This window comes from Pezoporus flaviventris, unplaced genomic scaffold (genome assembly GCF_033815535.1).
Source record: "Pezoporus flaviventris isolate CSIRO_AGI_PZ_B2104156 unplaced genomic scaffold, CSIRO_AGI_Pfla_v1 ptg000353l, whole genome shotgun sequence".
NCBI lineage: Eukaryota > Metazoa > Chordata > Aves > Psittaciformes > Psittacidae > Pezoporus > Pezoporus flaviventris.
The window spans coordinates 57,832-74,472 of record NW_026892900.1 but is presented as its reverse complement, the minus strand read 5'-3'; the positions used below and the strand labels follow the sequence as shown (position 1 = coordinate 74,472).

General features: G+C 61.9%; 1 protein-coding gene across 1 annotated transcript; it reads left to right on the top strand.

Annotated features, from left to right (window-relative positions):
* Positions 1-3,358: 3,358 nt before the first annotated feature.
* On the top strand, positions 3,359-15,951 carry DBNL (drebrin like). Its single transcript, XM_061443386.1, has 14 exons — positions 3,359-3,506; positions 4,784-4,839; positions 6,528-6,640; positions 7,139-7,213; positions 7,644-7,790; positions 7,891-7,968; positions 8,172-8,323; positions 9,314-9,368; positions 9,749-9,823; positions 9,900-10,002; positions 11,669-11,818; positions 13,217-13,323; positions 14,221-14,323; positions 14,963-15,951. The coding sequence occupies exons 1-14, from the start codon at positions 3,424-3,426 to the stop codon at positions 15,100-15,102; spliced, it is 1,437 nt and encodes a 478-aa protein (XP_061299370.1). The 5' UTR covers positions 3,359-3,423; the 3' UTR covers positions 15,103-15,951.
* Positions 15,952-16,641: the final 690 nt, after the last annotated feature.

Below are 16,641 nucleotides of genomic sequence, written 5' to 3'. Positions count from 1 at the left end.
GCACGTCCAGGGCTCCCCTGCACGTCCAGGTCCCCCCCCATCCCATCTGTGTTCCCTCTGTTCCATCCAGGGGCTCCCCGGTACGTCCACGGTGTCCCCTGCAGGGCCAGGGCTCCCATACTGTCCAGGAGCCCCCATCCCATCCAGGGTCCCCCCATCCCCTCTGTGTTTTCCCCATCCTGCCCAGGTCCCCCACCCTGACCCTGTCCCTGCAATCACACCCAGGGCCCGTCCTACACAGACAGGGCTCCTATTCTGGGAGTCCCTCATCCCATCCAGGACCTCCCCTGTATGTCCAGGGTCCCCCTATCCCATCTGTGTTCCCTCATCCTGCCCCGGTCCCCCCCATCCTGTCCAGGGCCCCCCATCCCATCTGAGTCCCTCATTCCCATCCAGCACACCCCATCCCATCCAGATCCCCCGCCATCCCATCAGTGTTCAATCTTTCCATGATCCCCCCATACCATGTGCTCCCCATCCCATCCAGGCTCCCTCTATCTCATCCAGACTTCCTCTACCCCATCCAGCGTGCCCTATCTGAGGTGCCTGTATCCCACCTGGGTACCTCCCTTCCATCCAAAGTCTCCCCATCCCATCCAGGGTGTCCCATCCCATCTGGGTGCCTCCATCCCACCCAGCACACCCCATCCCACCAGAGGGACTCCTCATCCCAGCTGGCTGCCTCCATCCCACCCAGCACACCCCATCCCACCAGAGGGACTCCTCATCCCATCTGGGTACCTCCATCCTTGTCCTTACCCTGCCCCATCCCATTCAGGTGCTCCCCTCCCACCTCAGTGCCCCTGTTCCACCAAAGGTGCCCCCATCTGCCAGGGTGCCCCTGTCCTGCTGGGGTGTCCCTATCCCATTTGGATTCCTCCACAGAATAGGAGACCCCCCCCCATCTGCAAAGGCTGATCCTGTCCCTCCAGAGTGGCCCCATCCCACCGAGGAAGCCCCATCCTACCCCTGTGCCCCACCAAACCTGAGCATCCCCATCCCACCAGGGTGTCCGTGTCACCCTCACCAGTGGCCTTGTTCCCCCATGACAGGGACACAAGGGTGGGATGGGTGCCCACCCAGCACCCCCTTAGGTGAACCCAGCAGGGCCTCATCCAGCACCTCCAACCAGCTTCACCGCAGCCATCACCCTCAGCCTGGCCGTGACCCCCAGGCTCCAACCGGAATTCCCACCTCCCCATTTCACTGGCACAGTCCTGGATTCCTGCTCCCAGGAGCCCCAGCCCCAGCGCTCCCTGCCAGCCCCACAAAGGTCCTTCAGTTGCTTTGCCTCAAAGACTCCATGAAAAGGCTTTTGTAACGTCGGGATAACTGGTGACCCCAGTCCCCCCGGCCAGAGTTCCTCAGGGAATAGCGGGAAGCCCGGCCCCGCTCCCAGCCCTCCAGATGTTTCATTACCCGGCTTTTAATGAACCTCATCCATGTGCTGAATGGGGAGTTCAGAGCTGCCCCTTCCCAGGCAGATCCATGCTCTGGGGTTCAGGAGAGCCCGGATGTGTCCGGGGGCTGCTAAAAGAGAGAAATAATCAGTGAAATCCTTGTTTTTTTCCAACAGTCTCCCAGCTCCAGTGTGAATCCATAAAGGAGCAAGGGGAGATCCATGGCATGGAGGAGATGACAGTGGGACGGGAGGTCCACGGGATGGAGGAGGTGACGGTGGGACGGGAGGTCCACAGGATGGAGGGGTGAGCTGGGACGGGAGGTCCACGGGACGGAGGAGGTGACGGTGGGACGGGAGGTCTACGGGACGCAGGAGATGACGGTGGGACGGGAGGTCCATGGGATGGAGGAGGTGACAGTGGGATGGGAGGTCCATGGGATGGAGGGGTGATGGTGGGACGGGAGGTCCATGGGATGGAGGAGGTGATGGTGGGATGGGAGGTCCACGGGACGGAGGAGGTGACGGTGGGATGGGAGGTCCGTGGGATGGGAGGTCCACGGGATGGAGGGGTGAGCTGGGACGGGAGGTCCATGGGATGGAGGGATGACGGTGGGACAGGAGGTCCACGGGACGGAGGAGGTGATGGTGGGACAGGAGGTCCATGGGATGGAGGGATGATGGTGGGACGGGAGGTCCATGGGATGGAGGGGTGAGCTGGGACGGGAGGTCCATGGGATGGAGGAGGTGACGGTGGGACGGGAGGTCCACGGGACGGAGGAGTGAGCTGGGACGGGAGGTCCATGGGACGGAGGAGGTGACGGTGGGACGGGAGGTCCACGGGACGGAGGAGGTGACGGTGGGACGGGAGGTCCATGGGATGGAGGGGTGAGCTGGGACAGGAGGTCCACGGGACGGAGGAGGTGACGGTGGGATGGGAGGTCCACGGGATGGAGGAGGTGACAGTGGGTCGGAAGGTCCACGGGATGGAGGAGGTGATGGTGGGACGGGAGGTCCATGGGATGGAGGGGTGATGGTGGGACGGAAGGTCCACGGGATGGAGGGGTGAGCTGGGACGGGAGGTCCATGGGATGGAGGGGTGATGGTGGGACGGGAGGTCCATGGGATGGAGGAGGTGATGGTGGGATGGGAGGTCCATGGGATGGAGGGGTGATGGTGGGACGGGAGGTCCATGGGATGGAGGGGTGAGCTGGGACCGTCGGACACCCCAGGACCCTCAGACACCCCAGGAACCTCAACCACTCCCAGAGCCTCGGCGGCTCCAGGACCTGTGGCTGCCCCAGGAGCTTCAGCTTCCCTGGAATCCTTGGATAAGGTGGAGGCTCCAGGCAAAACTTGGCAAGTTGGAAATTGAGGAAATCCATGGGAGCCTGGAGCGAGAGGGCTGGATTCGGAGCGGCTCTGTTGGACCCCTGGAAGTGGGGGGCACTGGGGCCATGTCTGGGTGTCTTGGGGTGCAGGGTGTGGGGCCACGCTGGGGGTTGGGGACCCCTGGGGTTGTGATGGGACAGGGGACCCCGAGAACCACCCCAAAAACTGCTCTGGGATGGGGCTCCCCAAAACCTGGGTTGAGACCGGGTCTCCAAGAGCCGTCGGGGGATGGGGAGCCCCGAGAGCTGCCCCGGGAGGGGGGCCCTGCAGACTCGCCCCATGTCAAGGTCCCCATGAACCCCCAAAGGACGGGGCCCCCAGGGGTGGGCTCCGCGCGTTCGGGGGGAGCCGGCGGGGGGAGCCGGGAGGGGCGGGGCAATACGTTGGGGGGCGTGGTCTGCAGTGCCGTCATGGGGCTGGGCGATGGAGGGGGGCGTGGTCTAGAGATCAAGGGGCGTGGTTTAATGAGGGGCGTGCAGTCCAGGGGCGGGATCATGTATGGGGCGTGGCCTCGAGGCCAAGGGGCGGGGTTCTCCGAGGGGGCGTGGCCTGGCGGTGCAGGGGGCGGGCCGTGCCGGGGCGGTTCCGGGGCGGGCCCGCGGCAGCGCGGCGGGGCGGGAGCTGTCGGTGTCATGGCGCTGAACCTCGGCAAGAACGGGCGGGCGCTGCAGGAGGCCTACGGGCGGGTGGTGGCGGTGGGGAGCCCCACCGACTGGTGAGGGGCCGGCGGAGGGAGGGCTGGGTCCGCAACGGGAGATTGAGGGGGCCTGGCAGGGATGTGGGGGTGATGGGGGGGGGATGTGGGGTTCATGGGGGTGATGGGGGGGATGTGGGGTGCATGGGGGTGGGGGGGATGTGGGGTGCATGGGGGTGATGGGGGGGATGTGGGGTGCATGGGGGTGGGGGGGATGTGGGGTGCATGGGGGTGGGGGCAGATGTGGGGTGCATGGGGGTGGGCGGAATGTGGTGTGCATGGAGGTGGGGGGGATGGGGGGTGCATGGGGGTGATGGGGGGGATGTGGGGTTCATGGGGGTGGGGGGAATGTGGGGTGCATGGAGGTGGGGGGGATGTGGGGTGCATGGGGGTGATGGGGGGGATGTGGGGTGCATGGGGGTGGGGGGGATGTGGGGTGCATGGGGGTGATGGGGGAAGTGGGGTGCATGGGGGTGATTGGGAGGGATGTGGGGTGCATGGGGGTGATGGGGGAAGTGGGGCGCAGGGAGGTGATGGGGGGAAGTGGGGCGCATGGGGGTGATGGGGGGATGTGGGGTGCATGGGGTGGGGGGGATGTTGGGTACATGGGGGTGGGGGCAGATGTGGGGTTCATGGAGGTGGGGGGGATGTGGGGTGCATGGGGGTGATGAAGGAAGTGGGCTGCATAGGGGTGGGTGGGGATGTGGGGTGCATGGGGGTGGGGGGGATGTGGGGTGCATGGAGGTGATGGGGGGATATGGGGTGCATGGGGGTGATGGGGGGAAGTGGGGTGCATGGGGAGGCTGTGGGATGCATATGGGGTCTGTTGGGGTGCTCCAGGGGCTTGTAGGGTGTATGGGGAGGTCTGAGGGGGAGTGGGTGGTAGAAGTGGACCCGGGATAAGGAGGTTTGGGGGTGGCTGGTAGGGTTTGGGGGGTGCATAGGGGAACGTTTAAGGCTTGGCTGGTGCCTCAGTGGGGCTGTGGGGTGGGAATTGTGAATGAGCGGTGTGGGGGTGTCTGTGGGGTGCATGGCAGGGACTGGAGGTGAGGGGGTGTCGGGGATGTGGGGGTGTGAGGTTGGGACTGGGGGTGTCTGGGGGAGGCTGTGGGGTCTATGGGGGTATCAGAGGATGTGTGCTGTTGGGGGGGCTGTGGGGGGCTCAGGTGGGGCAGGCAGCGTGGGGGCCCCGTGGCACTGTGTGCATTGAGGTGAGGACCCCCCCGTGGGCACCGGGAGCCTGGGCAGGTTTTGGGCTGCGCCACAGGGGCTCAGCTCCGCTCTTGCCTTTCCTTCAGGGCTCTGTTCACCTACGAAGGCAACAGCAACGACCTGCGCGTGGCCGGCTCCGGGGGTGAGCGCGGGGGGACCTTGGGTGAGGCTGGGGCTGCTTCCAGGGCTCTGCTCCCCGCATCCAGCCGGATCCTGTGCCTCGGGCCCCTCACTGATGGGGCTTGTGTCTCGAGCCCTGAGGGCAGCAGCACGGGGGAGCTTGGGGCAGGTTCTGGGTCTCTTTTCCTTGCGTTTTTCCCCAAGGATCTGAAGTTCTGGTGCCCCTTTGTGGGCCTGGCGTGGTTTAGATCCCAGCTGCCCGCAAAGGAAGGACCGGGATGCGCTTCCTGGCTTTCCCAGGCTGCTGCTGCCGGAGCGGCCTCTGCTCTCCTTGCTTCCCCCCTTGATGGAAGTTAGCGTGTGTGTTTCTTCTCTGGCTGCTGATGCCCACACAGCAGCTGGAGCCGTGGGAGCGCAGCCAGGCAGGTTGCTCTGCTCTCCCTTTGCATCCTGCAGCGCTCGCTGCCTCCCCTCCGCTCCCCTCCCCTCCTGCCTTGCCCGTTTGGGAGCGGTTCCTCGCAAGCCCTCGGTGGTCGCGGTCAGGTGAGGAGTCCGGTGAAGCCCCTGCTCTGTGTGGTTTGGTGCTGGAGCCTTTAGATGAGCAGGAGCTCTTCAGGGAGCTGTTGGGGCTGAGAGCACGTTTGCTGCTCTCATAGAATGGTTTGGGTTGAAGGGACCTTAAAGCTCCCCCAGCTCCAACCTCTGCCACGGGCAGGGACCCCTTCCCTAGAGCAGCTTGCTCCAAGCCCCTGTGTCCAACCTGGCCTTGAACACTGCCAGGGATGGGGCAGCCACAGCTTCTCTGGGCAGAAGAGTTGTGGTTGGATGGGGGGACTTTTGGCGTGCATCTCTGTGTGGTTCCGTGGACCCCGCTCTCATGGGCACAGTGTCACCCTGCTGCTCCCCGCCAGCGGAGCCCTGACCTCTCCATGGAGCTCCGCTCCTCCCTGCACTTCCCTTTGTGTCCTTCCCCACCTGCTGCTGTGGTAATCACTGACCTGGCAAGCATGGGCCCTGCCAGCCCATCGCCTTCAGGCTTCCAGCCTTCAGCTTCCCTGCGGGCTGCGAAACCACGGTGCCAAATTTAGAGCCAAAGCATAAATATTTAATAGCAGAGGGGAAGCCGACGGCGGGTCCTGCTGCAGTGCAGAGACCGGCTCCTGCTGGTGCCTGGGGGAAAGCAGTCACTGCTTTTCCAAGGGTCAGACAAGCCCAGGTAGGAGGACGTGTGCTCTGGAGGGCTGTTTCTGTTCAAAGGACACATGCTTTTGCGTTGTCTCTCCTTTTCTGGCGGTTTTTTGGCATCAGCTTGCAGCAGGAGGGATGCTGCGGTCCATGGGGCAGCGCAGCGCTTCCCATCGCGCACCCTCCGATCACTGAGCAGAGCTGGGCTCTGCTGCTCCATCCCTGAGCCCTGCCCTGGGGTTACGCCAGCCGGGGTTTCCTCTTGCTTTACCCTGCACCAGCCTCTTGGTCTCTCCTCTACTTCCTCCTTGGTGAAGCGCCAGAGGTGGAAGGTGGGACGGGACCAAGGCCCAGCCGGTTCCTCCTCTGCTTCTCAGGACTTCTCTGATCCTCCCCAGGCTCTTTGCTGGTGGTGGAGGTGCTCACCGGGCTCTCCTCGCAGCGTGGTTTGGGGTAGGGAGCACCGTTCCCACCACGTGTACGTGATCTCCTGTCTCACAGCATCTCCTTTCTCTCCTGGGGCAGATGGTGGCCTGGAGGAGATGGTGGAGGAGCTCAACAGTGGGAAGGTGATGTACGCCTTCTGCAGGGTGAAGGATCCCAACTCCGGCCTGCCCAAATATGTCCTCATCAACTGGGTGAGTGGGGACTGGCCTTCACCTTTCCCAGGAAGGGCCTCGGGGGAGAAATCACTGTTTCTCCCTTCAATTCCCTTTGGAATTGCTCACGCCCAGCACATTGAATCCCTTCCCCCAAGCTGCAGTACCAAGGACGTACCGTGCCCACTGCTGTGGGCGTGTAGCCCAAACCCCATGGACGCAGGCAAAGAGAAAGAGGGAGGATTCACTTCCCTGCTGCAGCTCTCTTGGCCATGGAGCTCGCTTGGCTGCTGGTGACATTGCTGGGAAATGGCTCTGAACCCATCTAGGATGGGTTGAGTGAAGCACCTGAGGACGGGCAGGAGCCTGGAGCCCTCCTGGTGCGGCCGTTGTCATAGAATCATGGAATGGTTTGGGTTGGAAGGGACCTTAAAGCTCCCCCAGCTCCAAGCCCTGCCACGGGCAGGGACACCTTGCACTGGAGCAGCTTGCTCCAAGCCCCTGTGTCCAACCTGGCCTTGAACACTCTCTTCACAGACTGGGGAAGGTGTGAATGACGTGAGGAAAGGAGCCTGTGCCAACCACCTCAGCACCATAGCCAACTTCTTAAAGGTCTGCTCCTCTTCCCTGCTTCCTCCCCACGTCCATGGCCCCTGGGTTAGGGAACGGCCATGGGGACCCTGCTTGGCTCACACTGCTCTTTGGGTGGCACAGAGGTGTCTGCAGGCAGGAGCAGGGCTGGGGATCGCTGCCCCAGCCTCAGGACTCCCTCCACTGTCACAACCCAAACCTTCTGCAGTCAAAACCAGCTCTGGAGACTGCAGGGGGGGGGGGAAAAAAGCCCCTCTGAGCCCCAGGGAATGTTTGCTTACCCAGCATTGGGATATCTTAACGTGGCTGGTGACCTCTTTTACTCATCTGAGCCCTTTTCCTTCCCTTGGGAGCTCTGGGAGCACAGATGGGACCCGTCAAGGCAGCGTGATGGGTTTAGTGGCTTCTAGAGCCACCCTCTCACTCCTGTGCTGCCTTTCCTCCTGCTCAGGGGGCTCATGTCACCATCAACGCTCGCGCCGAGGAGGACGTGGAGCCTGAACTCATCATGGAGAAGGTGGCCAAGGCCTCTGGGGCCAACTACAGCTTCCACAAGGAGAACAGCAAGTTCCAGGACTCGGGCCCTCAGGCTCCTGTGGTGAGTTGGCTCCATGGGGGCTTCCTGGGCCCCAGCTGCACAGAGGAGCAGCGGCGGCTCAGTGCCTGCTGCTCACGCGTGCTGCCTTCGCCTCCCCCAGGGCTCTGTCTACCAGAAGACGAACGCAATGTCCGAAATCAAGAGGGTCAATAAAGATAATTTCTGGGCCAAAGCTGAGGTGGGTGCTGGAGGATGAGGCTTCAGGGGGAGATTTCTCTCCGTCCACACCTTCCCTCTCTGACCTGCCTGGAGTCAGGGCTCCAGACCCCAAGGGAGTGTGGAGCTGGGCTGGGTCCTGCTGCAAGGGCAGCGCTGGGCTGCAGCGGTGGCACCAAGGCCCAGCAGCATTAAGCCCGTGCTCTGCTGTGTGTGCCCTGGTAGAAGGATGAAGAGAACCGGCGGCTGGAGGAGAAGAGGAGAGCAGAGGAGGAGCGGCAGCGGCTGGAGCGGGAGCGGAGGGAGCGGGAGCTGCAGGAGGCTGCAGGGAGGGAGCAGAGATACAAAGCGAGATCCAATGAGATCGAAGCCCAGAAGTGAGTCCCTGCCACTGGCGCTGCCTGGATCCTGCTCTCGGGGATCTCTTGGCTCTGCTCTCCACCCTTGTCCCCACCGCTTCCGAGCTGCAGGCAGGGTTGTTCCTCAGCTCCTGTCTGTGCTTTCCCTGCTGCTGCAGTCACTGCAGTTCCACTTAAACCCCCCAAAGGCAGTGGGTGCGGAGGGGATTGGCTTCAGGTCACACTGGGGCAGGCTCAGCCCCGTGGCACTGTGCCTTCGGGGCTCTGATCCCTCTCCTAGTGCCTGTGCGGCCCGAGCAAGCATCGCCCTGCTCCTGCTGATGTGAAGGGGTTGTGTTCCCCTTGCTCACTGTCCTGGAGCGGTGGTGGAGGGCTGGCCAGGCTGGGGGCTTCCCCCAGCTGCATGTTCCCTTGGGGGGAGACAGCATCTCCCTGGCCAGACCAGCACCAGGCTTGGCTGCTCGTCCCGCATCGTCCATGGCTCTCCCTGCCCCAGGACCAAGGCCTCCCTTTGTAGGGTGCTTCTGAAACACGTTTCTGAAGCCCGTAGCCGCTGTTTGTGGGGTACCAGGGCTTCAGGCTGGCTGGTGCGGGGGCTCTGAGCCCTGCAGAGAGGAGGCAGCTTGTGCAGGGCCCTCTCTCTGCTGATTTCCTTCCTCTCTGAGCCTGTGTTGGGTGGTGGAGCTCGCTCTGCAGCAGCAGCGGGCACTGCCTTCCTGTTTGGAGCTCGGATGAGGAAGTCTGCGTGGCCCCTCTGTGCTGGATGCTCGTGTCTGTGCCGCTGAAGGAAGAGCTTCTGCTGCTCTGCCCCTCTCTCCTTGCCCTTGCCCCCTGCACAGCTTCAGGGGTGGCCTGTGCCTCCTCATCCGGCCCAGAAGTGAGGGGCAGCATCCTTCCTGTGCTCTTCCCTGTGTAGCTCAGCGGGGCAAGGTCCCAGAGCAGCCCCATGCAGGGCAAACCCCTCGTCCTGCCTGGTTGCTAACCTCACTTTGTCACTTGTCTCCTCAGGAGACTCCAGCAGCAGCAAGAGGCAGAGAACAGGGACAAGGAGCAGCAGCAATGGGTGAGCTTCAGCGTTAGCCCCATTTCTTCACCCACCTTCCGTGATGGAGAGCACAGGGTGCTGTGTGGCAGAGGCAGGAAGGTGATGGAGGAGCTCCCCAGGCATCCCCGGGCACTGCTGTGGCATGTGGGGGACATGGGAAGACCCACGGACATGCTCTGGCCTGAGGAGAAGAGCCTGGAGGAAACCGAGTCCTTATCCCGAGCCATCCCTGGGTCCGTCTCCCTCCCAGATCCAGGGGGTTTCTCCTCATTCACCCTCCAGCACCGTGGCTGTTCCCTGTTCCCTGTTCCCATCTCTCTGGTCCTTGGGGCTGCCTGGGGAGGGAGGGGGCTGGCCGGGCCCCCAGCGAGGCTGCAGCAAACCCTCTTGTGCCGCAGAAGGAGCGAGCTGAAGAGTACGAGGCCAGGCGGCAGAAGGGCTGCACGAGGAGCGAGTCAGTGGAGAAGGCGCAGGTACAGAGCCAGGCTCCCCGCTCCCGTCCTGCCTTGGCTCCAGGGGTGCCTTGACCGTGGGGTCTTCCCTTTGCAGGAGGCTGCCTCGCTGATAGCACAGAGAGAGGTGAACCCCCGGGACATCTTCAAGCAGAGGGAGAGGTCGGTGCCAGTGGACACAGCAGCAGCTTCGCAGCCAGGTACAGCGGGGAGCCGGCTCCTGATCCCGGTCCGGGGTCAGTCTGTGTGTTCCCTGTGAGGCCACAGTTCCTGCCCCCCCCCCCCCCCCCCCGTGTTCTCTGCCGTGGGCAATGTCACACCCAGCCCATGTAGTTTTCCATGGGAAGGCTCTCGCTGGGGGCTGTGCCAGGTTTTAGCGGCAGGGGTGAGAGTTTTCATGCTTTGGCTCTACTGCTGAAGCTTAAACTTCATATTTAAAGTGAAAATCAAGCACATTAATGGCAGAAAGGGACCCCTGTCATGGTGTGTCCTGGCTGCCATCCATTCACCTGCACTGGGCACTGGTGAGGCTGCACCTCGAATCCTGTGTTCAGCTCCGGGTTCCTCACTACAAGAGAGACATTGAGGGGCTGGAGGGGGGCCGGAGAAGGGCAATGGGGCTGGAGCAGGGCCTGGAGCACAGGGGTGATGGGGAAGGGCTGAGGGACCTGGGGGGGCTCAGATGGAGAAGAGAAGGCTCAGGGGGGACCTGATTGCTCCCTACAACTGCCTGAGAGGAGGATGGAGCCAGGAGGGGCTGGGCTCTGCTCCCAAGGAACAAGGGATGGGACAAGAGGAAACGGCCTCAAGCTGCACCAGGGCAGGTTTAGATGGAGCTGAGGAACAATTCCTTCCCCAGAGGGTGCTCAGGCATTGGAACAGGCTGCCCAGGGCAGGGCTGCAGTCACCGTCCCTGCAGTGCTCACACACCCTCAGTGCCGTGGGTCAGTGGTGACCTTGGCAGTGCTGGGAACGGTTGGACTGGATGAGCTTAAAGGGCTTTTCCAACCTGGCTGGGTCCATGATTCATTCCACCCATTTTCCACTGGCTGAACTAAGCAGGAGCGTGTTCTTTCAGAAGAGACCAATCTGATCTATCATCTGATCAGATAGAAACCAGGAAGCTGAGAAAGCAAAGCTGAAAGCAGCTGAGGAAGTAGCTGAGCACACGTGCTAGCCCTGGGTGAGCGGCTGCTCTTAGGCAGCTCAGCCTCCTCCCAGGTATCTGGAGTTCATCTGGAATAAGCACTCCTGTGATAGGAGCACAAAACCCCTTGGGGTTTCCCTCCCTAGTATTTGACAGCTTCCAGTGGTGGAAAGGGAGACAGAGGCCCTGGCACTGATAAAACCCAGGGGCTGAGGGTGGGCCTGTGAGTCTTGGTGCTTGCTGAGGGCTGTGCTGGGGTAGGGTTTACCTCATAACTCTCCTGCTTTGCTTGTGTTTGTCTTCGGAGGCGTAGATGGAGGAGATAACAGCGGATAGTTACCTTCTGCCAAAGGCCCACTTTGAATCCTACCCCTCCCATTGCTGCTCCTAATGCCTGGAATTCAGGGTGCTCCAGAGATCCTGCGGGAAGCGCTGGGTGACCCCATCCTCCCCAGAACTCTTCCCCCCCCCCCCAAATGCCTTTTTCATCTTTGTGCTGCAGCTCCTGCTGTAACCAGGAGACAAACTTGTTTTCCACAGCCAGGATTAGAGCTGGAAAATCCTGCTCAGGAGGCTAATGGAGCTGGGGGCTCCTACGGCAAAAAGCATCCCACAGCCCCCCTCAGTAACTGAGCCCTTTGGGCCACGGAGCTGCTGCTGCATGGCTGGAAGCCTCAGTGCCTGCCCAGCTCCTGCAGCTCATCCCGCTCCTGTCCTAGGCAAGCTTCGCAGCCCTTTCCTGCAGAAGGAGGTGGACTCAGTGCCGAGCCCTGCCTGCCCCGGGTCCCCTGCCCGGGGCGCTGCCCCGACCGCCTTCATCCCCTCTGCTGCACGGGGGACGCCTCCAGCCTCTCCGGTGCCCGCAGCAGGTACGTGGCCTTGCTTCCTCACCTACCCAGCGCTTGCCACCGGCAGTCCCAGATGGGCAGCTTGAGGCCAGGCTTGGAGTTTCTGGTTCAGATCTTCAGGCCAGAAAGCAGAGTTTGTCCCAAGGGCTCAGTGTGATGCTGAGGCTGGGGAAGAAGGCGAGTGAGTTCCTGCTGCCTGGTGGGGAGGTCCCTGCGTTTCCTCCTTCAGCCTTCCAGTGCCTAAAGGGGCTGCAGGAAAGCTGGAGAGGGGCTTGGGACAAGGGCCTGCAGGGACAGGCCAAGGGGAATGGCTTTAACCTGCCCGAGGGGAGACTGAGATGAGCTCTTAGGCAGAAGCTCTTCCCTGTGAGGGTGCTGAGGCGCTGGCACAGGGTGCCCAGGGAAGCTGTGGCTGCCCCATCCCTGGCAGTGCTCAAGGCCAGGTTGGACACAGGGGCTTGGAGCAAGCTGCTCCAGTGGAAGGGGTCCCTGCCCGTGGCAGGGGTTGGAGCTGGAGGAGCTTTAAGGTCCTTCCAACACTGACCAGGCTGTGAGTCTGTGATAAGCAGAAAGCTCAGTGGCCAAGGGGCTGAGGGCATCTCCTGGCTGAAAGGCTGCAATTCAGCTCTGTGCACCCCCAGAGCCCCTCCTGCTGCAGGGGATGTGCAGTTTGCTCTCAGGCCTTTCCAAAATGCCTTTGACAGAAGCAAAGGACCTTTCCTGGCCCCGTGCAGGAGCACTCGTGCGGTCAGGGCTGTTCTATCACCCAGTGAAGGCAGAGGACAGGTGCTTGTTGTCAGTGCGGGGTTGCAGGGCTGGCAGTGCCCATCTGCCTGCACATCGCTGCCCTCACTGGGGCGATGGCAGGGAGAGGGACCCATGCAGGGAAGAGCTTGCTCTGCCTGTGGGGAGATGCTCTGTCCTCTTCCAGGCGGTGTGTGGGGGAAGAGCAGATCTGGAGGAGGGCTGGCTGCATCCGGAGGGTCTCCCCATGGGCCGAGGGTGACACGGAGGTGTTCCCTTGTCCTCGTGTGGCTTCACATCCCTGCTGGCTTGTCCCCAGGCTGCTCCCGGCCCTGCCCAAGGCTACCGCAGTCACCACTAGATGCTGCTCTTGACAAGGGTCTCTGCACCAAGCCTTCCCCGTCAGGCTTGAGGAGCAACTTGGGAATGGTTCATCCCGAGCAAGCTTATTCCTTCCCTCATTGGAGATCCTGGGGCTCTCCCTTGTCCTTCCTACCATTCCATAAGCCCCCACTGGCCTCGCGGCTGGGTTTGTGCTTGCAGGACAGGTCAGGGAACATCCATGCCCCACAAGTTTGGTGGCACTTCAGCCTGGAGCGGGAGCTGGACAAGTGAGGGGCCAGGGGGAGGTTTTGGGGGGGTACCATGGTGAGATCCCGTGTGTTTCTTTCACAGGGCGAGACTCTGGGTACAATTCCAGCGTCCCAGCTTCCCACGAGGAAGAGGCAAATCTGTACGAGGAGCCACCGGACTCCTCGGCCATCTATGAAGAACCCCCTCGGGTTGGTGCCATGGGAGCTAGAATCAGTGCCGAGCTCGGGCTGCATCCACGTGGGAATGCTGTTGCATCCTTCCCATTGCCAACAGGGAGTGGTGCTGGTGCTGAGCCCCTCTTACCGGCCCCGGTGTCACTGCCCCAGGAGGTGACAATGGGGGAGGCTCTCAGCAGCCTCTTCTCCTCCTGCTGCTTTGCACGTCCCAGTCCGGCGGAGCAGACAAAGCCCAGCTCTGTGGTGTGCTCTGTCAGCTTCTCCACTGGCTAATAGCGGGGTTGTGTCATGCTGCAGTGTTTCCCTTGGAGATGCGGTGGCCGTGTGGTTTCCTCCCCTTTAGTCATCCGCCCGTTCCCGGCTCTCAAACACAGAAGCATTTCAGACAGACTTGATTTTCTCATTCCCAAATCTGTCTGGAAGTGTTGAGCTTCCAGAGGAGCAGGAGTGGGGAAACTGGAGCTGGTCCAGCTTCAAGGGTGCATCCATGGGGTGATGAACCACTGCCTGCAGCAGAGATCCCAAGGGATGTGGACTGGCTGCCAGAGGGATTGTCTGCTGCCGGTCTCTGGTGCTTCTGCTTATGATGCTCCTTTAGGAGTCCAGCAGAGACACTTGGTGTGAGCTTCCCAGAGCCAGGGGGGCATCTGGGACCTGCACACAGTGCTCTGAGCCTGGGGGGGCTGCTGCGAGTCTCTGGGCGCTGCAGGGTGCTGTACACCTCCTTCCCGCTGTTTCTCCTGCAGTTCAACACCTCCCAGTCCATCCAGGGAACCAGGATGCTCTGTGATGTGCACCCCATTGTGTTGGGGTGGTGAGAGCCTGTTCTGCAGCCCCTTGCTCTGCTAACAAAGCCCGAGCTGCATCGTGCACACTGGTAACTCCTTTTCTTCTCTCTCCTTCCTGAAGGAACATGTGGATGATGCCAAATACGAGTACCCGGTGGAGTACCAGCAGCCGGACCTGACGGGGAAGGGGATCTGTGCCCGGGCGCTCTACGACTACCAGGCTGGTAGGAGCTGCAAAGCCCAGCTTCCCCTCTGACCCTAGGGAGGGGGGTTTGCTGGGTCCAGGCTGTTCCCATCTTGCTACTGCATAGAGGGTCTTGCACCCAAACTGGAGCTGGAGTGGTTTGGGTTGAAGGGACCTCAAAGCTCCTCCAGTTCCAACCCCTGCCACGGGCAGGGACCCCTTCCACTGGAGCAGCTTGCTCCAAGCCCCTGTGTCCAACCTGGCCTTGAGCACTGCCAGGGATGGGGCAGCCACAGCTTCTCTGGGCACCCTGTGCCAGCGCCTCAGCACCCTCACAGGGAAGAGCTTCTGCCTAAGAGCTCAGCTCAGTCTCCCCTCTGGCAGGTTAAAGCCATTCCCCTTGGCCTGTCCCTCCAGGCCCTTGTCCCAAGCCCCTCTCCAGCTTTCCTGCAGCCCCTTCAGGCACTGGAGCTGCTCTCAGGTCTCCCCTTCAGGAGCCTTCTCTTCTCCAGGCTGCCCCAGCCCAGCTCTCTCAGCCTGGCTCCAGAGCAGAGCTGCTCCAGCCCTCGCAGCAGCTCCGTGGCCTCCTCTGGCTTCTCTTTTTCCTCCGTTGGCTTCTCTCTCTTTTCTCCCCTAACGCCTGTTTCTCACTTCCCTCCCTCGCTCTGTCTCATTCCAGCTGATGACACTGAGATCTCCTTTGATCCGGAGAACATCATCACCAACATCGAGATGATCGATGAGGGCTGGTGGCGCGGCTACGGCCCCGACGGCCACTTTGGCATGTTCCCGGCCAACTACGTGGAGCTCATCGAGTGAGGGGCCATGGGGCTCACTGCCAGGCTCCTCCCGCTCCTCCCAACGGCTCTGCCTTTGATTTCCTCCTCTTTTGACTCTGATTCTCTCTCCACACTGGTGCCATCGCCCCGCTCCCGGTGGGGCTGACCCCAGCACTGCTCCCTTCTCCCATCCCCTATTGCCAGCCCTTGGTTGGGATGAAGGCCCCGGTCCCATCCCGAGCCCTGCAGTGCTCCTACCTTTGGGTCAGGCTCTGAATTTTCTTGCAGGGCTCAGGGATAAGGGATGACAAATCCCTTCCAGGGCATTTTCAGGGAACAAGTTGCCTCTTTCCCCACGCTCCCTCTGACCCTGTGGCCGCAGCAGAGCAGCTTTCCCCGTTCTGGCTCGCTGGCGAGGCCCTTGCATTGACTCTAGCATCTCTCGGGGTTTAACATCACCTGCAGAGATGAAACCTCCTCTGCAGCGTTGTCACCACCCCTGAAACTCGCCGTGAGCGTCCCCCTCTGCTGTCCCCACCACAGGGGTTTGCTCTTCTCTTCCCTGTCCCCAAACCACGCTCCAGGCTGTGTGAATGAGCTCCCATGGAGGGCGCCCAGCAAGGCCAAAGGAGGGTTTGGGTCTATCTTTTGGTCTGTCTCCCATGAGTGTGGGACCCCCCCCCCATCACCCCAAATTCACTGTGAACAAGGAAGAGCCCAGCCCAGCCGCCACCTTCCCCTTGTTGAGTCTCTTCCCTGGTGTTGCTTTAGAAGTAGGAGAGGATGGGTTTGAGGGTACCCGTTCCCCCCGTGGCCCTGTGGGCTCTTTCCCCACTGCTTGCTCCTCCCCATCCCTCCCAGCAACAATAAAAGGGCTTTTCTTTGGTGATGGATGTGTGGTCCCGTGCAGGAATTGGGGTGAAATGCCAGTGTTTTGGTGCAGGGAGGGCAGAGCTCTCCTATTCCCAACATCACCTATGAGCACTAAGGGGAATCACCCCATGGTTTTGGAATGGGTGCCCCAGCATCAGGCAGTGAGGGGCAGGACTTGACCCCATCCCTTTATTCACTGGGGCCCAGGTGCAGGATGGGGAAGATGCATTGGGATGGTGGCAGTGAGAGCGTGGGGACAGCGGGGACATGGGGGTGATAGGCACAGGGGTGCACAGGGCAGGACAGTGTTGAGGGCATGCGGGTGGTGGGGGTGCAGCAGCAGTGACAGTGGGGAACTTGTGCTGGCACAGGGTTACCATGGGCAGGGCACAGGCTGGAATGCTGTGGGGATGGGGAAGGGAATGGTGTGGGCAAAGGGGTGGGGATGGCACAGGGATGGGATGGGCAAGGGGATGAGGATGGGGAAGGGAATGGCGTGGGCAAAGGGGTGGGGATGGCACAGGGATGGGATGGGCAAGGGGATGAGGATGGGGAAGGGAATGGCGTGGGCAAAGGGGTGGGGATGGCACAGGGATGGGATGGGCAAGGGGATGAGGATGGGGAAGGGAATGGCGTGGGCAAAGGGATGGGGATGGAGAAATGGATGGGGATGGCACAGAGACAGGATGGACAAAGGGGTGGGGAT

Coding starts and splice junctions, on each gene's coding strand:
- DBNL (XM_061443386.1), top strand. CDS start 3,424: ATGGCGCTGAACCTCGGCAAGAACGGGCGGGCGCTGCAGGAGGCCTAC. Junction 6,641..7,138: donor AATATGTCCTCATCAACTGG/GTGAGTGGGGAC, acceptor CTCTCTTCACAG/ACTGGGGAAGGTGTGAATGA. Junction 7,214..7,643: donor CCATAGCCAACTTCTTAAAG/GTCTGCTCCTCT, acceptor CCTCCTGCTCAG/GGGGCTCATGTCACCATCAA.